Here is a 22,513-nt window from a genome sequence, read left to right as displayed (position 1 = left end):
ATATGGTTTTTTACATTTATTTATTTTATAGGTGTGTGTGTGTGTGTTGTGTATACACTGGTTTGCCTGTAGGGTCAGAGGACAATCTGTGTGAGTCATTTCTCCCCCTCCACCACATGAGTCCCAATTATCAAGAGTGGGGCAAGAGTCCTCCCCTGCTCAGTCATCTCACTGGCCCCACCTGAGTTTTTTCACTGAGTCTGGAGCTCACTGTTTGGCAAGGCTGGCTAGCCAGTGAGCTCCAGGTAACTGCCTGTCTTCACCACAGCAGTGCTGGGTTACAGATATGTGCTATGGCAATGCCTGGCTTTTACCTGAGTTCTGGGCATTCAGACTCAAGTCTTCTTGCCAGCAAACACATTACCAGCTGAGCCATCTTCCTTGGCCACTTTGGATGTGTCAGTACTCTGCAGGCATCATTGTTGTGGCCTCGTGGCTCTGAAGCTCAGGGTCCAAGCTTATGCTTCCTGTAGTGGTAACCAGAGCTTCGAATCTCTGCCTTCCCTGCAGGAAAAGGCCGAGGAAGTGTATCGCCTGTACCAGAACTCGCCCCTCTCCTCCCACCCTGTGGTGGCTCTGTCAGAGCTGAGTGCTCTGTGCGCCAACTCCTGCCCGGATGAGAGGACCTTCTACCTCGTGCTACTGCAGCTGCAGAAGGAAAAGAGAGTCACTGTCTTGGAGCAGAATGGAGAGAAGGTATGGAAGCATGCCTGTCTGTGAGTGCATGCGTGTGCATGTGTGTGTTTTTCATGGACTCAGTGACTTGGTCTGCACTCATAAACCCAGGCCTAGTTGTGGATTTCTCAGCTTGTATGATAGGGACAACAGTAATTTGTCCCTGTCCCCCAGATTGTGAAGTTTGCCAGGGGACCACATGCCAAGGTGTCTCCTGTCAACGACGTGGATGTTGGGGTCTACCAGCTGATGCAGAGTGAACAGCTCCTCTCTCGAAAGGTTGAGTCTTTATCCCAAGAGTCTGAGAGGTAATCTCCTTCCCTACCTGACTGACTCTGGAGCCCCAGTGTGAGTGGATCTTAAAAAAAAAAAAACCCAAACCAACACAAAAGCCTGCTACTCTCTAGGAGTATATCTATGTTTGCACAGTGACCAGTGTGCCCAAAGCCATGGATTTGCCCTCAGCATTACAAAAAAAAGTTACATGTTAGTTACACAATTACTAGGTACTCCATACAGAGAAACTCGGAAAGCAGAAAGTAAAGGAGAAAATTGACTGGTGATTACAACTGTTCACATCTTATTCATGTTCTTCTGAAGCCCGGTGTTCTACTGTGAAGACATAGTAAGGTGGCTCTGTGCCAGTGTAGGGCCTGTTTAAGGATCTCTTGCATTTTCGTTTAGGTTCTTCTACAGGGAACTTGGTAGAAGCCACAGACATGTCCCTGTGTGGTAGACAAGCATGCTGAAGTAGAATTCTTCACTCCATCTCTCAAAGAAGCACAGGAGTGTTGGCAGGCTTAGCGCTATGGCCAAGGTCTTCAGTGTATACGGATCAATCCCATGTCTTTAGTAAAAAGATGTCTGTGTAGTTCTCTCACCTTCAGGATTGATTGCTTTGCCTTGCCACATATAGATGCTGAAGCCTCTGTTGAGGCTTGCTTGCTTCTAGAGACTGCCAGTAGGTAGTTGGCTATTACTGTGGCAGGTTTGGAGGATTGTTGACCTTCAGGTCTGAAGCCCTTTCATTAAGTGCTTTTAAGCATTCATTGAGACCCTGCCACAGCCCAGATCTCTTCTTCTGTTCTTCACTCCACAGGTGCAAAGAAGAAGCCCGCCGGGCATGTCGAGCAGGAAAGAAGCAGCTGGTAGGTTCTCCTCTGCAGCCTTGGAGTGGCATCCTCGACTGTCAGGGACAGGGGCCCAGCGGTTCAGAGAACAACCTGCTTGGGGTGCAGGCAGCAGCATCTACAGGTGCCTTGGGCACCACAGCTTACTTTATAGAGAGAAGGCCTGTTCTTGTGGTTATGGTTTGAATTGGGCTGTCCTGCTTCTGCTGTTGCTTACTGTGTCCCACCCCGATCTGTTTCCATACCCGCCAGGCACTGAGGTCTCTCAAAGCCAAGCAGAGGACAGAGAAACGCATTGAGGCCCTGCACGCCAAGCTGGACACTGTTCAAGGCATCCTGGATCGCATCTATGCCTCCCAGACAGACCAGATGGTAGCCACGCCCCTCCGTACCCTCTGGTCCCAGTCTCTCACACTGCATCTCCCTCCCTTGTGGCCTGCTGTTTCAGGGAGTCCTGGGTTCTTCCAGGGTGTGGCTAGGTTCGCTTTCTTGTTGAGAAGTTTAACTTCTGTGGGTGTAAGGTGAATCGACGTTAGGTGGCCAGTGCCCGAAGCCAGCTTTGGAGATGAAGCAAGGTTTTATTTTGACAAATGTTGCACAGAGAATTTGGTCTTCTCTTTAGGTCTTTAATGCCTACCAAGCTGGTGTGGGAGCCTTGAAACTCTCCATGAAGGATGTCACAGTGGAGAAGGCGGAGAGCCTTGTGGATCAGATCCAGGAGGTACAGGGGCCTGGGAGGGTCCATGAGAAAAGTCTTAGAGAACATGGTTGACTCACTTCAAGCCTCTTCCAAACTTGACTCAGCCCTGCACCTGAAAGGAACTGTTCCTTGACTATCAGATCTTTGTAATCCTGAATATTTCCCCTAAAGGCTTTGAGCTGCCCAGAGCCACCATTCTCTTCAGAGGTTTGTGTTTGTGTCTTACAGCTATGTGACACGCAGGATGAAGTTTCTCAGACTCTGGCTGGCGGGGTAACCAATGGTTTAGGTGAGTTGACAAGGAGACTCTTCCCTCCTTTCTGAGAGACCTCTCAGTTCCTGGGCCAGGACAGGTCTGATCACAGGACAGGAGCCTCTCTGGGGCTCACCTGCATGGATAGTTGGAGGGAATTAGTGTTCTCTCCCTAACAGCTGTTTGATAACCCTCCATACTCCATCTCCATTCTGACAAAGCTTCTGACTAGCAGTCCTCTCTCAGGACAGAGAAAAGGCAGGGCCAGGTTCCTGGGGTCAGTGGGCCATACCCGTCTTACAGCCCATCTCTGCCTATAGAGAGAGAACATCTGCCTTTGCCTCATGACACAAGTGACTACTGAGCTGCAGAGGTGCTGTCGGGCTGCGAAAGCCAAGCTGTCCTAGGCACATAGGTTCACCTCTTTCCTGGGATTAACATGCCATCTCTCTCCCAGATTTTGACAGTGAGGAACTGGAGAAGGAGTTGGACATCCTCCTTCAGGACACCACCAAAGAACCTTTGGATGTGGTTGAAAACCCCCATGAGACGCTTTATACCAACAGTGTGCCTAAGCCTAGGATCTTGGATGCTGAACTTGAAGCTGAACTTGAAAAACTGTCCTTATCAGAAGGAGGTACGGAGCTGTTTCCTATATCCTAGACATGTCACTCTGGCTGACAGAGGAGCCAGGCATAGAACCTGTTGGTTCTATCCCAGGAACTCAGATCGCCTGCATCTTAAAACCCTGCAAGGGAGTGGTGGTTATGTACATGGAGAGGCAGATGTTCAAGCTTTGGGATGCTTTGGTCGTAGGACTTCCTGTTGAACATTATCATTTCTTCTTGCAGGTTTGGTCCCAAGCAGTAAATCTCCAAAAAGGCAATTGGAGCCAACTCTCTAAAGCCATTGCAGGAACTCAAGTGAAGGACCCTCATGTATCAGAGAGGCAGCCTTGCGTGTGTAGTGTACATAGTTATTTAATGAAAAACACTGAATTGTTGGAAGAGGAGGGAAGAACCACTTGGATGTATCTGGATGCTGCCACTCATGCCAGGACAGATACAGCTTCTGGAAGCCATGCTATGGAGGTGTGCTCCCAGTGATGTCATGGACCTACCTTCTCGTCTTTATAGTGCCACAATTTATACAGTTCTGTGTTTGACCTGTCGTCTTCATAGCCTGCAGTTCTTGCCATTGGCTCCGTTAGGTTTGTCTTCACCCACCAGGTTCATTCTAGCCAGTGAAGGTGAAAGGTTTGCAGCTTTGCCCATCTAAGCCAGCCCTCTCTCCCACTCGAGGTCTTTAAACTGCTCCCCTATCCTGTGCTTTATCGGGAATGGGAGTCAAACAAGTTTTATTTAGAGAGACCCAACATGATTCATCACAGTCTCTGGGTATTCGTGGCTCTGAATAGTTCAGGGTCATGGCAGTTTTGGGGGTGGCTTATGTGATTGGGGGCCACACTGCTTCCATCTTAGGCAGAAGCAGATCTGGTGATGGGGAGGGGGAAAAGGTTAATCTGTCTTTTGAACTTGAGCAGGAGAAACACAAGTAAACTCCAGGCCCCACCCAGGGTGTGAAAGAAGCTGGGTTCTTGTTTTGGCCCCATTATAAATGATGTGTTTTCTGGAGCAAGCCACACGGCATCACATTACCTGTTTCTTGAGCCTGACACTCAACTGGCAGACTCCCTGTTAGGATCTGGAAAGTGTCTTATCACGTATCCAGCACTCAGGGCAGGGGCCTGGATGTCCCAGAATGTGCAATAGGAGGAGGTGGCTCTGGCCTGCTGCATCTGCCGCGTGCTGCCTTGGGCCTGATCTGCCCTGCTTCTGTGAACTGCAGGACAGGCAGTAGATCTGAATGCTCTGGTGGCAGCATGGAGAAGAAACATGACAGCCACACTGCCAGTCTGCTGCCCAGGGATGGTGACTGCCTGGACCTCTTTGCACTGCCCCTTCTGCTTGAGGTGACACGAGCAGAGGGGAGAACTTTGCCTCAGGCCAGGAGCACGAATCACTATTCACGAATCACTGAGTGTCTCCCACTCAGCTTTGGCAAATGGAAATACTGGGGGTGAAGAAAAACAATCACTATTTTTTCTTTTTTAATCTGGTAAATAATTAAAAGAGAAAAACACCAGGTTTTGTTGTCTATTCTTTAGCTGGTGTCAATTTTTTTCTTTTCATTTATATGTTTGTTTATCTTAGCTAGGGTCTTATGTAGCTGAAACTAGCCTTGAATTCCTGATCCCCTGGCTTCCACTTCAGTGCTGAGATCGCAGCTGTAGCACTGCACACAGCAGGCTGTGTCATTGTATCAGTGTCTTGTTCCTTCTTATTTCCTAAAGTCCATGTATCTACTACACTTGCCATCTTTTCTATCCAGGGCCTCTGAAAAAATGTGGAGTAGCAGGAGCAGCCTGGGCTGCAGGGAATCCTGAATGAGCTCTCCCTCCAGCCCTGGACTATGCTATTGGCTGTACTGTTGTCTCCCAGGTTCTTTACTCCAACCTGAGAGTGACCCTGCTCCTGTAATAGCTCCACCCTGTAGCTTAGCACTGATGATTTCCCTGACTGCTCTGCATGCTGTCTTCTGTGCCTGTGGAGGAAGGAGGCTTTGAGGCTGAGAGCAGTCAGAAGGCCAGGTCTGCTACACTGAGTCTGCAGCTCCAGTGGAGCAAGTGTGTGAACCAGCCAGAGAAGGGTGTTAGGAGCATTAGCTAGGAAGCCTCGAACAGCTGGGCAGTGGTGGCGCACGCCTTTAATCCCAGCACTTGGGAGGCAGAGGCAGGCGGATTTCTGAGTTCAAGGCCAGCCTGGTCTACAGAGTGAGTTCCAGGACTACCCAGAGAAACTGTCTCAGAAAAAAAAAGAAAAAGAAACCTCAGGAACAGTTCTGTACTATTTAAGACGAAAAGCAGCCTCAGGAGAACCTACAGCCCCAAAGTGGGTCTGAAAGGCTGCCACTGATGCCAAGGGATGCAGAGAGAGGGTGGAGAGCTGACGGAAGTGTCAGATGATGTCTGGAAGGGCCTAGATTTGGTGAGCCCCTTACCTGGTTTTGCATTGCTTTGTGTCTTGCTGTCTGAGGTACTGAGAGTCCTCACCTAGCACCTGCTTCGGAGCACCAAGACATGATTTAGCTTCACTGGTTCATTAAGAACCTGCGTGTGCTGCTGGCCCCTCATTTCCTCCTCTGCCCTGCTCCTGGGCTGTGGCGTCTACCCACCCTGTGCCACAGAGACCACTTCCAATATCCAGTGGACTTAGTTCTCAGCCCCATAGTCTGTGACTTAGCAAGGCCTACCAGGCTTTTGTCTCCTTCCTGGGCTGTGGAAGAAATAGACAACTTAACCGGGCGGTGGTGGTGCACACCTTTAATCCCAGCACTTGGGAGGCAGAGGCAGGCGGATTTCTGAGTTCGAGAGTTTGAGGCTAGCCTGGTCTACAGAGTGAGTTCCAGGACAGCCAGGGCTACACAGAGAAACCCTGTCTCGAAAAACCAAAAAAAAAAAAAAAAAAAGACAACTTCAACTAGAAGTTGTCCCATTACAGGGACATGTCCTACTTGGAGAGGAACCTCAGGCCTCACCTTTCCCCCAGTAGGATGAAACTAGAACAAGACAAGAGAGGGCAAAGAGGCTGACATTGGCTTTGTGACGCTGGCCAATTAGTCGTCTTTGTGATTTAGCTTCTTATACACACATATATGTAAATTGTGTGTGAGTATGTACACATGCATGTAGGTGCCCACTGAGGCCAGAGACATTTGGTCTCTTGAAGCTGGAGTTAAAGGGAGTTGTGAGCGGCCTGACATGGGTGCTGGTAACTGAACTCAGGTCTTCTAGAGCAGTACCCGCTTTCAACTGCTTGACACCACCCTACTAACAGTGTGTCAAGAATAAAAGAGCTGAATTAGACAGTGGTACAGAGTGCCAGGAAAATAGTTCTTATGAGCTCACACAGTCCATGGCTGGTCTCAAACCGAAGATCCCACTGCCTTGTCCTCCTAAATGTTGGGGTTACTGGCAAGTAATAAATACCACATGATGTTTACTCTGGTCCTTTAAGAAGGTCTAGAACTCAGGCTAGGCTGGGGCTGTGGTCTCCTAGGAACTGAGGGACGACAACAACAACAAATCATCTGCGATTTTGATGATACCTACAGAAGGCAGACAGGTAGAGCAGGGAATGGTGAATTTGGCGTTGGCTTCTCCCTCTGGCCCCTCTGGCTTTCTCACTTTTACCCTTTCTCTACAGCCTTCCCAATTCCTGCTGTTGTGTTTTGAATAGGTTCATATTTGTACACTTGTTGCCCAACTGACAGTATTAGTTTGACAGACTGTGTAACCTCTAGGACATAGAGTCTTCAGGAGGAAATGAGAAGTTAGAAGTGGGCCTTGTGGCTTAATAATCCAGTCCCACTTCCTGTTTTCTGTCTGCTCGCCTACAGTGTCTGGCTTCCCAGGCTTATACTGCTCTGCTTTCCCTGCTATGATGGAGGTATACCTTCTTAAAGTATAAGACAAAACAAACTGTCTTAGGGTTTTACTGCTGTGAACAGGCTCCATGATCTTATAAGGACAACATCTAATGGAGCTGGCTTACAGTCCATTCTCAAGGTGGGAACATGGCAGTGTCCAGGCAGGCATGATGCAGGAGGAGCTGAGAGTTCTACATCTTAATCTGAAATCTGCTAGCAGAATACTGACTTCCAGGCAGCTAGGATGAGGGTCTTAAAGCCCACGCCCACAGTGATAGATCTTCAACAAGGCCACACCTATTAGGGCCACTCCCTGGGCTGAACATATTCAAACCATCACATTCCACTCCCTTGCCCCCATAGGCTTGTTCAAACGTATGAGTCTATGGGACTCATACCTAAACATAGCATAATGCAAAATACATTTAGTCCAACTTCAAAAGTCCACATCTCTAGCAGTCTCAACATGTTAAAAGTTCAAAATTCAAAGTCTCTTCTGACACTTATGCAATCACTTAACTGTAATCTGCAAAGCAAGACAGGAAACCAGCTGGGCAAACTCCAAACTCTGCATCTCTTCCATGACTGATGTCAAAGTGGTCTTCAGATCTCCAACTACTTTCTCATTCCTTCTTAAAGTTGTTTGACTGCAACAAACTTCTTTCTCCTTGCCTGGTTCCACTCCCTGTTGGCAGCTTCCCTCAGCAGATAGCCCATGGCTCTGGCATCTTAAACATCTTGAGGTCTCCAACTTCAATGTTACAGCTTCTTGTTGGAATGTCTGGGATCCACACATGATCTGGGTTCCTTCAAAGGGCTGACATCACTTCCCCAGCTCTGCCCTCTGTAGCACTCTAAGCTCAGGTTGGATCCACTTCACTGCCACTGCAGTTCTTGGTGGGCATCCCATGGTACCGGCATCTCCAATATGCCAGGGTCTTCTGCTGCAATGAGGCTTCACCAATAGCCTCTCATAGGCTCTCTTCATGGTGCCAAGCCTCAGCTCCTTTACATGACCCCATCAGTCTTGGGCCATCAACTGCAACAGAGGCTGCACCTTTACCAATGGCCTTCCATGGCTTCTCACAGTGCCACACCTCAGCTGCTCTTATGACCCCTTCATGCCTTCAAAACCAGTTCCACCTGGGTGACTCTTACACATGGTCAAGTACAGCTACAGCATGAGGTACAACCTTGGCTATCTCTGAACACAGCTTCTTCCTGCTCTCAGAAAACACTTCCCAGAAGATTTCACCTCAGTGATGCTAGTCTCTTTCTAATCACCACCAGTTTCTTAGATCCAGCTAACCTGCATCAATTGTCCCAGTAATCCTTTGTATTCTGGACTCTAAAGCTAGAGAGTCACATGGCCAAAGCTGCCGAGTTCTGCTGCTTGCTGGGGCTAGAACATGGCCCGCTTGTTCTACTACATTACCACCAGCTTCCTGTTTTCCAACTGATTCACTGCCTATGTTTGGCTGTCCTGGAACTTGCTGACTGACTTTGAATTCAGAGATCTGCGTGCCTGTCTCCTAAGCACTGGGATTAAGGTCCACCAAGCCTGGAAGTTTTTCTTCACCTAGCTAAAACTTGCTCTGTTCTAGGCTGGCCTTGAATTCAGAGAACTGCTTGTCTTTGCCTCCTGGGATTAAAGGTTTATACTACCATGCCTGGACATAAATTTAGCTGAGTGGGTTCTTGCCCTAAGGTCACTACTCCCTTAATTCAATTTAATATCCTTGAACACAGGATTCAGCTCCATTTCACTTCCTAGTGCCCCTTTAATATTCAAACTATATATGTTGTATTTTTCCTTCCTCAGCTTGCTCATTTTCGTTAAAATGCTCACAAGAGTGAACTTTAGTAACCACAGAATAGAATTTATACTAGGCTGTTTTGAGACTTCCTTTTTCAAAGCAATTAATCTAAGTCTCTTCACCTCAGCCTCAGGCTGACTCTTCATACAAGGGGAAACAGTAGCCACATTTCCCAAAATACCACAAAACAGTCTCTAGGCCACTGAAATTCTTCTCCACTGAAACCTCTTAGGCCAAGTCTATATAGTTCAAATCACTCACAGCAACAAAGTCTTCCATATTCCTTCTAGGATAGCCCTTTAAACCCCACTTAAACCATCCCAGTGCTTTCCAAACCCAAAGTCCCAAAATCCATATTCTTCCAAACAAAAACATGGTCAGGCCTATCACAGCAATATCCCAGGCCGTGGTACCAACTTCTTAGTTAGGGTTTTACTGCTGTGAACAGACACCATGGCCAAGGCAAGTTTTATGAAGGACATTTAACTGGGGCTGGCTTACAGGTTCAGAGGTTCAGAGGTTCAGTCCATTATCCCAAGGTGGGAACATGGCAGCATCCAGGCATGCATGGAGCTGAGAGTTCTATATCTTCATCTGAAGTCTGTAGCAGAATACTGACTTCCAGGCAGCTAGGATGAGGGTCTTAAAGCCCACACCCACAGTGACACACCTGCTTCAACAAGGCCACACCTACTCCAAAAGGGCCACACTTTTCAATAGTGTCACTCCTTGGGCCAAGCATATACAAACCATAGCACAAACCCTTTTTCCCTAAGGTTCTCCTTGCTAAGTGCACAGAAACACTTGATCATAGCAAATGGAAAATAATAAACAATCTGCTTTGTCACCACCACCGTTTCTGGGGACCATCTCTTGTTTACAAGTATTTCATAACTAATTTCCTTAGATTTAAGGGTTAAAAAGTATTCTGCAGTGAATATGGATTTTTTAAAATAGATTTTAAAATATGTTCGTGTATGTGTGTATGTCCATGCCTCAGGCCACAGGCAGAGTTCAAAAGACAGTTTGGAACAGTCAGTTCTTTCCTTTTGTGGTGTGGGTCCCAGTGATCAAACTCTGGCTGTCAGACTCAGCAGCAAGCACCTTCACCTACTAAGTCATCTCTTGAGACTTCAATCATAGTTTAGTTTCATCCATGCACATGCAGGTACAAGTGCACACACACACACACACACACACACACACACACACACCACATAAAACTACACTATACAAATACCACAAACCTCCTTGCATAAACAGATACATACACATACAAATTTGATCTCATGAAAAAATTTCAATTTTGCTGTTTTTATTCCTCATGTGTGTGCATAAGTGTGTGTGTGTGTGTGTACAGACCTATGAAGAACAAAATTCAAACAAGTTTTTCTTCACTCATTCCACCTTGGTTTTTGTTTTGTTTCTGATTTATTTGTTTTTTATTTTATGCTCATTGGTATTCTGCCTGCTTGTATATGTGTGTGTGTGTGTGTGTGTGTGTGTGTGTGTGTGTCAGATCCCCTGGGTGTTTGTGAGCTGACATGTTGGTGCTGGGAACAGACCCTCTGGAAGAGTAGCCTATGCTCTCACCTGTTGAACCATCTCTCCAGCCCTTCCACCTTATTTTTTGAGACAAGGTCTATCATTGAAATTAGCTCACTGATTCAGGGAGCCTAGCCATCTAGTGAGAGCCAAATATCTTCTTGTCTTCACCCCACCCTCCCTCTGCTAGGATTACAGACATGCTTACCTTATTATGTGGGCTCTGGGGGTCCAGGCTTAGGTTCTTGTGCTTATCCAGTAAGTACTTTACCAAATGAATGGTCTCTTTAGCTCCTCCTTCATTTTTATAAAGCCTCTAAGATTCTGTCATGGATCTGATGATCAAAGATTCTTTGTATATCCAAGTCAGACACCAATCTTAAACTCCTGCAGGAAGTGGGTGGTGGTGGCACACACCTTTAAGGCAGAGGCCAGCCTGGTCTACATGGTGAGTTCAGTATAGCCAGGACTACACAGAGAAATCCTGTCTCCAAAAAGCCAAAAAATGAATAAAACAAGCGAGTAAATAAACAAGCTCCAGCATGTGTCGAGTGTGGCGATATATGTCTTTAGGAAGCAGAGGCAAGCAAATCTGTTGTGGATGTTTGAGGCCAGCTTGATCTACATCGTGCGTACCAGGCCAGACAGGACTACAGAATGAGACTCTATCTCAAGCAACACAAAACAACAAAAGCACTTTCTTCCTGAGTTGAAGGGATAGAGCACTTTTAAGGCATAGCACTAAGTCAGGAGTACACCCACCACGAAGGCCATCATTACATTCTTATCAACCAATAAAGAAAAAAGTGGGAATAGCTAATAGTTTATGAAAGAAAAAGAAGTGGAGACTAGTTGTCAGCTCTTTGTCCTCAACTGGGCTGTTAGAGGAAAAAACAGTTATTTGTGGGTTTTACTAAAAGGCTTGAGACGTGAGCTGTGCATGACAGGTTGCAGGTGTCTCCAAGCTCCAGCACTTTGTCACTTCCACCTTAGGCCAAGCAGGAGTGCTCCTTTCCTTCCTGTGTGGCTGCAGGTTTGAGACTACCTATCAACACCACAGTTTATAAAATTTTCTGCCGTTGACATTTTTTTAATTTTTTATTTTTTAGTTTTTCGAGACAGGGTTTCTCTGTGTAGTCCTGGCTGGCCTGGAACTCACTCTGTAGACCAGGCTGCCCTTGAACTCAGAAATCCACCTGCCTCTGCCTCCCAAGTGCTGGGATTAAAGGCATGCACCACCACACCCAGTGGTGTTAACCTTTTTTGTTCCCTTAAAATTACACCGACATTATTCCATTGTGTTCTGGCATATTAATTGTTAGAGAAATGTACAAGGCACTCAATCCCCCTCCCTTGGCTTCTATATAATTAAATATAAATATAAATTAAGTATAAATGTAAATATAAATATATTACCTATGAGTTTACAACCTTATAAAGTTATTTTATTTTTAAATATATATATCCACATGTGTGATGCAGGTGCCTGGGAAGACCAGAGACCCCCAGGAACTGGAATTACAGGCAGTTGTGCACAGCATAATGTGGGTCCTGGGGCCTGAACTCAGGTCCTCTGCAAGTGGTGTGTGTGCACTGAACCATCTCCAATACTAAAGCAATTTTTTCTTTTTTCTTTTTTCTTTTTTTTTTTTAGTATTATCAGCATCAGCTATTTGTTTACTTATTTTCTGGAACATCATTTTGATCTGTTTAAAGAAAATGTCTTTTTTCTTTTTTAATACTTTCTTAGGTACACTAACGATCAATTTATGGATTTCTGGTGTAAAGGTCTGTATCTGTAGTGTGTGTGTTCCCACCTGTGGGTGTGCCTGCAGATGTAGGTATGCACATTCAGGGCAAGCATGTGGTCAGAGAATAACCTCAAGAGCCCATCCTTAGGCACCTTCCAGTTTTATGATTTGTTTGAGACAGAGTCTCCTGTTGGCCTGGCACTCTGCTACTTGGGCCAACTGGTTCAGTGAGCTTTCAGGGATCCTCCTGTGAGCTACATCATTGACAGTATTTTAATTTTTCTTATTTTTAAATTTACAGTGGGTTTATTGTAACCCCACTGTAAGCTGAGGGCTATGTGCAATTGTTGATTGTTTTTCTTTTCCTTCCTTTCTTTGTTACTTTGTTTCTTTCTTTGTTGTTGTTATAGGAGCTTCCACTGTATGTTTTGTGAGCCTTCTGTTTGGTGCTTTCAGTTTTAGAACTTTTATGTCTTCCTAGTGATCTGACCCTTTTACCATGATGTATATTTCCTCAGTGTTACATGGTAAGGTCCTGGACCTTATTCTTGCCTTCTCTTTCCCTGACCCTTACTCCAGCAGGGAGCCAGGGAGCTGAATCCAACCCCATGTAGCTTGGATCAATCCTTAATCTTTCAATCATGCCTCCTATTTAGGGTAAAAATCTAGAATATATCAGCTTCTCTCACTGACCGGATTCACCTAGTCTTATTGCATTTTCTGCTTCTGTGCTGGACTTTTGGTCACCACATCAATACTCTAAAGGAGTTGTGTCTTAGTCATATCATATCTATAAGCATTGGTTTGGCAAGCACACTAGATCTGTATTTTGATACTCAACTCTAATCGGTATATTAGTGGCTACTGGACCTAGTGGCCTACATAGCCCAAATTGGGTCTCTGTGTGACAAGAGACCTCTGTAGATCTCTCACTGAGATGATGTAGGGGACAGATTCTGGATACAGTATTTAGAAACGTTTACAAAGGTGTATGATTGTTTGCTCTGCTTGTATGTATATGTACCATCTGTTTGCCCGCGGAGTTCAGAAAAGGGTGTTGGATTCCTTGGAATTGGTGTTAATGATGGTTCTTAAGCCACCTTGTGGGTGCTGGGAACCGAGCTTAGGTCGTCTCAGGAGCAACAAGTGTTCTTAACAGCTCATCCAATTTCCCAGCCCCATAAAAAAGACTTATTTAATTGTTCGTATGTGTACCAAATTTGTGCCCACGTGCTGGTGTCACTGGGACCTGAAACCAGAGAGCAGCACCCCTTCTTAATTCCCCAGCTCCAGCCTCCCTCTCCTCACTCTTTGTTCCTCCATTAGGTACCCGGTCAAGGGAATCTAAAATTAGAACTATATAATGCCATCACAATCTAGCATGTAGTAGCTGTTCATACGTGTGTCTGCTGAACTTAATTGGTTCCAGAAGACAAAAGAAATAACTGACTTTGGAACAAGAGCCACTTTTCACTTGTGTAACTCTAGACAAGTCATATCACCTTTTTTGGTCTCCATTTTCCCAAGAGAATAATCACTTACTTGCTTCTTTGCGGGAGAAGCCCTATGCTTTTGGGTTGGAGGCAGCTGTGGCCCTGCCCCAGCTCTTTACTAGAACACGCCCCTCTGCGGCACGTGCGATATCTCCTCCCGGCCGCACGATGGCGCTGATTCCGCTGGGAAGAAGGGGACACTCAGGCTCTTGGGCACCCTGAGAGCGGCGGCAACTTTCCGGGCTGCCGCGGTGAGTGTTGAGGGTGTTGGGGGTTTCCGCCTGGGATCGCGGATGGGAAGGACGGCTGAATGTTATGGGGCAGTTTCAGCGGGCTGCGCCCGAGAACTGAAAAGCCCGGGTAGCACGCAGTGAAACGAGACGGTGCTGAAAGCAGGGAATCCTGCCTGGCGCTGGACGTGAGCGCACTCGGCTCCACACTCACGCGCCTCCCATCCCGCTCCACAGTGGCCAGGGTTGCGAAAGTCTCCTAAGTCCTTGCTGCAGGGACACTTGGGGCTGTGGGCGGCTTCTGGGCCCATTTTCTGATCCCGGCCTTGTCCACCGCCCCTACAGGCTCTGCCATCTGTCACCCTGGCCCTTCTCTGCTTGGACGGTGTCTTCCTCTCCTCGGCCGAAAATGACTTTGTCCACCGGGTCCAGGAGGAGCTCGATCGTTTCCTGCTGCAGAAGCAGCTATCCAAGTACGGGGACCGAGGGAGCGGCTTTTAATGCCAGGAAGGGCAGGGTTTGCCCCTCCCCCAGGTTCTGTGCCCAGGTAACTGGCTGGTCCACCGGCAAGGCCCTGCCTTTAGCCTCTGCAGACTTCAAGCCACACCTTTCCTTTGTATCGGAGTAGCATCCCACTCAGTCCGAAGTACCCACTCTCTTCTAGATGATGGGAACTTTAGCTCCTTATGATGATCTACGTTGCAATAGGCAGGGACCTGCTTGGGCACAGTGAGCCTGGTGTTAAGCCACCATAAACCTGGGAGCGGCCTGGGTGGGAATCAGTATGGGGTGGACGAGCAGTCTCAGCTTAATATTTTATTTGGTCCCTGCCCAGGGTCCTACTTTTCCCTCCAGTCTCCAGCCGCTTGCGGTACCTGATCCATAGAACGGCAGAGAATTTTGATCTCTTGAGCAGCTTCTCTGTTGGGGAGGGCTGGAAGAGGAGGACAGTCATCTGTCACCTGGACATCAGGTGCGTTTGTCCTACTACTTTGGAGGGTTCTCAGCAGTTGCGTGAGTGCGTGTGCGTGTGCGTGTGCGTGTGCGTGCGCGTGCGTGTGCGTGTGTGTGTGTGTGTGTGTGTGTGCGTGTGATATGATTGGGCTAGTTGACTAGCCAAGGAGAGTAGCAAGGAAGGTAGAGCTTGATAGGACCCAGGGCCAGGAGCTGTGTGAAGTCACAGTTGCCTTTTGCTTCATCAGGGATGCAGCTGACTTGGCTAAATCAGCTGTTCATGTTGAGCCAAAGGAAAGAGTGCACACAAGCAATTGGGCTAGTAAGGACGGATCTGTACCTCTCTTCTTTGTGAACATGTTCTCCAGAGAGACGTTGGTACAGGGGACGAACGTGTTGGCCTGTAGCCATCCCTGTTGCCATGTGCATCTCATAGGATGGATATCTTATCACTGTGACTCTGATTCTAATAACAGATCCTAAATGCAAGTATTATCCTTGTTTACCTTGTAACCGAAGATTCAGCACCCGCCGGTTTGATTGTAGTATTCAAGAGGGAGCTCCTTTGAGAGTGTCAGGGATAGCATTTGCCTTTGCCACAGTGACTTTGTAAGAGATTGTTTTGAGGGTCATTTTGGTTGTGACTATTGCTTAATGCTGACTTGACAGTGTCATGTCTGGATGATAGATGGCTCCAGTTGGCCATTTTGCTGTAGACCCAAACATGCCCTAAAACTTCTGTTCTTGCTCCAGAGTACCCACTTCAGATGGCCCCTCTGGTCCCTGCCGCCCTCTTACCTCCCATCCCAGCAAGTACCGTGGTCCTCGCTATACCTCACATCAGGGAGCAGCTGCTGGTCCCCGAGGTGCTCCAACTGGCCGCTGGCATCGTGGACGGAAGCCAGATCAACCTTTGTATGTGCCCCGGGTGCTACGCAGGCAAGATGAACCAGTGTTACCTTCCATCCCAGGCCTCAAGGGAGAGGACCCAGCTGGTGGAGTTTCAGAAGAGCCTAGAGAGGCTGGTGCTGGGGACGCTGTGGCTGATCAGGGAGTTCCCATGTTGGTGACTCAAGAAACAGAGCTCCTGAAGAGCCCAGACCCAGGCTATGCAAATGAGCCACAGATGGAGCTGGATGATGCTGAGCCCTCTGAGAATCCTGAAAAGAAACAAGGGGTGGAGACAGCCATGCAGCAGGGGTCTAGCCCACAACTGGCCGTGGAGGAGGAAAATAGGGGTCATGGGGTGCAGAGCCTGGTGGACCAAGGGGAGGAAAAGGTAGAGGGAGAGGAGAAAGAGAAGGTGGACGAGAAGGAAGAGGATGTAGGCAAGCAGAAAGAGAGGGTGGATGAGGAGGGAGAGAACACTGATGTGCAGAATGGGAAGGTGGACGCGGAGGAAGAGAAGATGGATGAAGACGAAGACAAGGTGGATGGGGAGGAAGAGGACGAGGATGCTGCTGACCACGACGATTTCAGTGAGCTGCTGCAGGAGGTGATGAGGCTCTTGAGCCCAGGAAAGGGAGGGCGGAGGCGAGGTGGGTGTGGCCTCGGGTGTATGGGAGAAGTGCCTTGGGGTGGAGGTGATGGGGTGTGTGTGTGTTAATGGGATACATAGAATGGCTCAGGCCTGGATGTTGGGTAATAGCAATCGATTAGGGTATTTGGAGAAGGAACTGTGTATTTGGGTTCCAGCCCAACCTTTTAGGAGATGCTATGCTTAAAGCTTAAAGTCTGTTTAAGCTTAAAGGTAGTGTACGCATCACAAGATAGTGGAAACAGTCTTTTCTGGGTGCTTTTCTGGGTTGGAGAAAACCAGCCTCCTGCCTGGAGCTTTGCCTTAGGAATTGCATTTCTTGGAACCACGTGCCTGCCCCTTAGATTGACTTTGGGAGGGTGAGCATCTTCGATTGCTGCTTTATATGTAGTCTTTGAGAATATTATAGTTTTAGTAAGGAAGCTGAAGATGCTTTGTCCAACTCTTTTTTTTTTTTGAATAGGCTATGCAGTTTTGAGCAAACTACTTAACTCTCTCTCTGTCCCTCCATGTCTCCATCTGAAGATGGTATATAGAATACACTTTTCAAGACTAGGTGGAACACGGTGGGCACAGTTGTCAGTCATCTAGTGAGGATATCATAAAACCAAATACGCTCCCCTAAAACATCCACAATCTTGAGTAACCAAGCTGCCATACCCAGATTCCTACCAAGCAGACTTTCCCCCAGAACTGTCATTTTGGAAAGCATAGACGGGGCCCTGTGTGTCAGAGCTCTCCCTTATCAAAAGGTCTGTTTGCTTCCAGATCACAGCCAACCTGACTGAAAAGGAGATTGAAATAGAGAAGATCCACCTGGACACATCTGCCTTCACAGAAGAGCTACCCGGGGAGAGGGACTTGACTCATCTGGTGGAGATCTACGACTTTAAGCCAACAATCAAGACTGAGGACTTATTGACCACTTTCTCTGAGTTCCAGTGAGTATTAAAGGTTGGGGAGGGGGGAGGCTGGAAGTAGCAGGGATAGCCCTTCCCTGCTAGGGATGACTGCTTGCCTCAGAAAGAAAGGCTGTGATTTCTGGGCTTCTTGCTCGGGAGCCGTCTGCCTGATGGCTCTGATTGAGGGAAGAGAAGGGTCAGTGTTTGACCACTGATGTATTCAAAAGCCCTAGACCTGGGCCAAGATCTGCATGTGCACACCCGTGCTGGGACCACTAGGCTTTCCATCAGTCTTAGGCCACGGTCACTGGGTCATCCTGGTATGACCATTTATAGGGCAGCTGGCTTGAGCAGGTCTGACAGCATGGAAGGATACACCTGGAGACCGGGTCTCCTGACTTCCCCGAATTCCTATGGATCTAGTCTTTTGCTGTTTCTTCTTCTTCTTCTTTTTTTTTTTTTTCCTTTTTTCTTTCTTTTCTTTTTTTTTTTCTTTTTTTTTTTTGGCTTTTTTTGTTTTGTTTTGTTTTTATCTTTGTTTTTTTGAGACAGGGTTTCTCTGTGTAGCCCTGGCTGTCCTGGAACTCACTCTGTAGACCAGGCTGGCCTTGAACTCAGAAATCCACCTGTTTCTGCCTCCTAAGTGCTGAGATTAAAGGCGTGCACCACCATTGCCCAATCTTCTTTTTTTCTTTCTTTCTTTCTTTTTTTTTTTAGTTTTTTCTAGACAGGGTTTCTCTGTGTAGTCCTGGCTGTCCTAGAACTCACTCTGTAGACCAGGCTGGCCTTGAACTCAGAAATCTGCCTGCCTCTGCCTCCCAAGTGCTGGGATTAAAGGCGTGCACCTACACCGCCCGGCAAACTCTTCTTTTTTTCTAATTTGAGTTTTTTTTCCTTTTGTCATTGCTTTACCTATGTGGGCTTTTTGAAGCCCTTCCTGGGCCTGGTGAGGTGGCTCAGAGGTTACCACCACCTACTGTTTGTCTTAGTTAGGGTTTTACTGCTGTGAACAGACACCATGACCAAGGCAAGTCTTATAAAGGACATTTAATTGGGGCTGGCTTACAGGTTCAGAGGTTCAGTCCATTATCATCTTTTTTTTTTTAATTTTATTTATTTATTTATTTATTTTTTTGGTTTTTTCGAGACAGGGTTTCTCTGTGTAGTCCTGGCTGTCCTGGAACTCACTCTGTAGACCAGGCTGGCCTCGAACTCAGAAATCCGCCTGCCTCTGCCTCCCAAGTGCTGGGATTAAAGGCGTGCGCCACCACCACCCGGCTCAGTCCGTTATCATCAAGGTGGGAGCATGGCAGCATCCAGGCAGGCATGGTGCAGGAGGAGCTGAGAGTTCTACATCTTCATCTGAAGGCTGCTAGTGGAAGACTGACTTCCAGGCAGCTAGGATGAGGGTCTTAAAGCCCATGCCCACAGTGACACAGTTACTGCAATAGGGCCACACCTTCTAATAGTGCTGGGCTGAGCGTATACAAACCATCACACTGTTCTTGCAGACAAGCTGGATTTGGGTTCCAGCACCCACAGTGACTCCGAATCATTGGTAACTCCAGTTCTAGGAGATCTGTGGGCACCAGGCAGTCCTGTGGTGCCCCCTTTCCACATGAAGCCGGCAAAACACTCATGAACAGAGAATAAAATAAATCTGCCTCCCACACCACTGTTCCATGTCCCTTGCACTGGTACTGAAGGGACAGCTGAGGGGCTGGCACTTCTTCAACTCTGTATCTAGATGGCCACGCAGGGCCACCACTGACCCCTTGCCAAGTGGGCAGTGTCACAAGTAGAGCTGGGTCATTGCAAAGCTTCTTCTAGTGTCTTTTAGGCATTGAGCCCATGATGATGTCTTGAGCAACAGGGAGAAGCCAACCAGAGCCATGTCCCCTCTGTGCCTGTTTGGGCCCATCTCCTCTCCGACCACATAAGCCTTTTAGCTTTCTTACTCAGAGCCCATGCTCTGGCATGAACCTGGGGAACCTTTCTTACTCTTTGCCTACGTGAGCCTTCCAGTATTGGCTCCTTCTTTTCTAGATGCTGACTGGTAACCCACCTCACATGTTTACAAGGTGACACTGGTTGTTCTGAAGGTGACCTAATGCTCTGGAAAGCATGCAAATGATTCTCTCTTTAACAGAGGCCATACCTTTGTCTTGGGGTTCGAGTCAGAAGGGGCCTCGCCTTAAGGATCCATGACCTAATTGGCAGGATCCAAGGGGAAAAGTATTGAGCTCTGGCTTGTGTGAGCGACTGTGTCCTCTCCCCACACAGAGAGAAGGGGTTCAAGGTCCAGTGGGTTGATGACACTCATGCTATCGGCATCTTTTCCTGCCCTGCCGCAGGTAAGGAGGCTTCCTGTTGGGCTCTGCTCCTTCTCTGGCCTCCATTGAAGGCAGAGGTGCCTGGGTTGCCCAGGCAGAGGGCCAGCCATGTCCAGACGTAGGCTACCTCGAGCCCATGGGCTTGGCTCTCAGCTGAAACACAGTCTGGGTGCTGGGGGCTGTGGCTTGGGAAGCTCAGGAAGCCTTTGGCCTTTTCTCTGTAACAGCGCCTTCAGTGGAGAGGTGTTAGCATCAGTGACATTTACTGATCAGGTGGCATAGGCCAAGCCATAGTTCCATCTTCGAACTGACGCTGGTGCAAGCATCTGGTGCTGCTGCTCAGGGCCACGGGTGTTTTCAGTTCAGCCTCGTATGTGGGGCCATCACCCCCTCTCAGACAGAAGGCCGAGGTTCCCAGATTGCTGGGGTCTGTGTTGGATTACAGATGTCTCACTGTGGAAGCTGAGTACCATGCAACCTCCTCACTGTGACTCTAGTCCTCCTCGTCCCCTCCAGCCACTATCCCACACTTGTCCCTGCCATTCCACTGTCACTGTGGAAATACTTATCAATAAGACCCTCCCATCCTGAACCACATGTGCACATCAGAGCCTTCTGGGCATCAGAGCTGGCAGTGGCCTACTTGGGTTTGGCCTGGTCCTCAAGAAAGCCAGAAGTTGGAGGTGGGGAGGAACAGAGGGAGTAGGGTAAGGAGGGAGTGTCTGGAAGGGAAATTAGGGTAAAAAGGCTAAATGACTACTGAGGATCATGGGAAGATAAGCTGTGGCCAGGGTAGCATTGGCTGCCTCCTGGGCCTGCCAGGAACAGTATAGCAAGAGCGAGTCATGCCCTGGCCTCCTTGTCCCTATTACATATCTGCTAGGCCCTGATGTCAGGAGCACTTTGGCCCAATATGAGTGGTCCAGGGAGTACTGGTGTTTCCTGAGGCTCCTCGGGGTTACAAGGAGAGTCTGGTTTAAGCTCTGGCTTTCGCAGGCTGAGCCTGCCCCTCCTGCTCTGAGAACCTGCATATGGGGCTAGGGTATCATCTGACAGTGCAGGCAGCAGTATCCCTCCCACCCCATACCGTTCTGTAGGGATCAGGAGCAGGAGGAGAGACTCTCAGCTTTACTGAGCTAGATCAGAGGCAGAGCAGCTGGGAGCGGGTGTGTAAGAGTGACTGTGGAAGTTTGGGGTGATGCATGTGCTCCAGACCCCTGGGAGTTTCACCTTACACAAGAGTCACCCCAGCTCTCGCCTCCTTTCTCCAGCTCTTGAGGCACTGGCCAAGGATTTCTCCGTGCTCAAGATCCGGCCGCTCACACAGGGAACCAAGCAGTCCAAGCTGAAAGCCTTGCAGAGGCCAAGTAAGGCGAAGTCTGTCCCTCTGCAGGGAGGCTGCCTGTGCTTATGTTTGGTTTGATTCCCTTCATCTGTCTGCTCTTCGAGAGCCTAGGCTACAGCGGCTAGTGGGGCTTGGCTTCCCCTCAGCCTGGAGAGGGCCCAGGGTCAGCTACCTCTATATTTGCCCTCCAGCTCACACCTTCTTCTGGTCATTGATCTAAGAAAAGCCCAGCCTTCCTTCTGGAGGGCCATGGAGACTACTCTGTAAGGGTCAAAAGTGCTTGTGCCTAGGTCAGCCCGAGATGGGACCTTGGTTCTGTTGCTGACCTGTTTGACCTCGAGTGAGTCACTTGTACAGGAGCTAGATGCCAAATGTTAGCCCCTTCCCTTTCCTCTTCCAGAAAGCACGCTTCGGGCTCTGAGAGGTCAGTTTTTATGATAGCAAAGATGGAACCCGCAGAATGGGCCCAGAGAAGGCCTGCCGGAGCCATCCATGCCACTGCAACTGGTGACATGGCCGTGTCCTAGACATTTTAGAAACGAGAAATATCCCATCTTGATGTCCAATGATCCAGGTGTCCTATCCCGAGTGGTTCCTCTCAAAGGGTCTTGAGGAGCACCTGATCCCTACATCACAGATAAGCCAGGATGACAGGAGGGATTGGTTTGTGTCAGGTCCCACAGGGAAGCAGAAATGTAGGCCTTGAGTCCTCCTGGGTCCCTCTCTCAAGCACCTGGCTGCCATGGGCACAAGTAGGCCCCAGCCTCTGCAGCCATACCATTACACACAGGCTCACCCTAGCCTTGAATCCACGTCTTACCCGCTGGCTCTTCCTTTCAGAGTTCCTGCGACTAGCAAAGGAGAGGCCACAGACGGATTCGGCGGTGGCCCGCAGGCTGGTGGCCCGGGCCTTGGGACTCCAACACAACAGAAAGAAGGAGTTGCCTACTTCCCCAAGTCTCCTGCCATCTTGAGGCCCTGGGCCCATCTGTCCAGACTAGGCTGGGTCCCAACACCACATGCCTTTACAGATACCAGGACAGCCCCTTGCCCTCACTGGAGCTGCTATGGGGCACGGCAGGCTTTAGTTGGTCTACTCCCAGAAATTGAGAAGAAATAAAAATTTAAAGTTGGTGTATTGATTGCTTCCAAGTGTGGTCTTGAGGGACACTAGGGGGTGCTGTCCCATCTCTTACTGTGGGTCTGTGGTTATTGAACCTGGAGAATCCCATCTTAACTTCAGGGTCATTTATGCACAAGTGGCCCTGTTTGGGGAGTAGGTGCTACTTGCCCAGTCTCCCCCATTACAGGAACACCATCCTGCCATCCTGTGCTGTGTGGAAATGGGGGATGTGGTAGT

At 48.4% G+C, this 22,513-nt stretch overlaps 2 protein-coding genes across 2 annotated transcripts in view; both read left to right on the top strand.

The window, feature by feature from the left end:
- Nucleotides 1-4,905, top strand: part of Chmp7 (charged multivesicular body protein 7) — a 15,207-nt gene extending 10,302 nt beyond the window's left edge. The window contains exons 3-10 of the mRNA XM_028758772.1: nucleotides 511-696; nucleotides 850-983; nucleotides 1,775-1,823; nucleotides 2,058-2,177; nucleotides 2,428-2,526; nucleotides 2,734-2,794; nucleotides 3,216-3,395; nucleotides 3,610-4,905. Coding sequence (XP_028614605.1) covers nucleotides 511-696; nucleotides 850-983; nucleotides 1,775-1,823; nucleotides 2,058-2,177; nucleotides 2,428-2,526; nucleotides 2,734-2,794; nucleotides 3,216-3,395; nucleotides 3,610-3,662 — 882 coding nt within the window. The 3' untranslated portion in view covers nucleotides 3,663-4,905. The remainder of the gene's footprint in view (nucleotides 1-510; nucleotides 697-849; nucleotides 984-1,774; nucleotides 1,824-2,057; nucleotides 2,178-2,427; nucleotides 2,527-2,733; nucleotides 2,795-3,215; nucleotides 3,396-3,609) is intronic.
- On the top strand, nucleotides 4,098-22,291 carry R3hcc1 (R3H domain and coiled-coil containing 1). The gene is given in 9 exon segments (XM_028758773.1): nucleotides 4,098-4,282; nucleotides 13,947-14,103; nucleotides 14,428-14,555; nucleotides 14,918-15,055; nucleotides 15,790-16,531; nucleotides 17,342-17,514; nucleotides 19,759-19,829; nucleotides 21,080-21,175; nucleotides 21,994-22,291. Coding segments are annotated over 9 exon segments (1,824 nt in total). The 3' UTR covers nucleotides 22,128-22,291.
- Nucleotides 22,292-22,513: the final 222 nt, after the last annotated feature.

The sequence above is a fragment of the Grammomys surdaster genome, unplaced genomic scaffold, assembly GCF_004785775.1.
Source record: "Grammomys surdaster isolate TR1022 unplaced genomic scaffold, NIH_TR_1.0 126219, whole genome shotgun sequence".
In the NCBI taxonomy this organism is placed as follows: domain Eukaryota; kingdom Metazoa; phylum Chordata; class Mammalia; order Rodentia; family Muridae; genus Grammomys; species Grammomys surdaster.
This window is presented reverse-complemented; position numbering and strand designations above follow the sequence as displayed.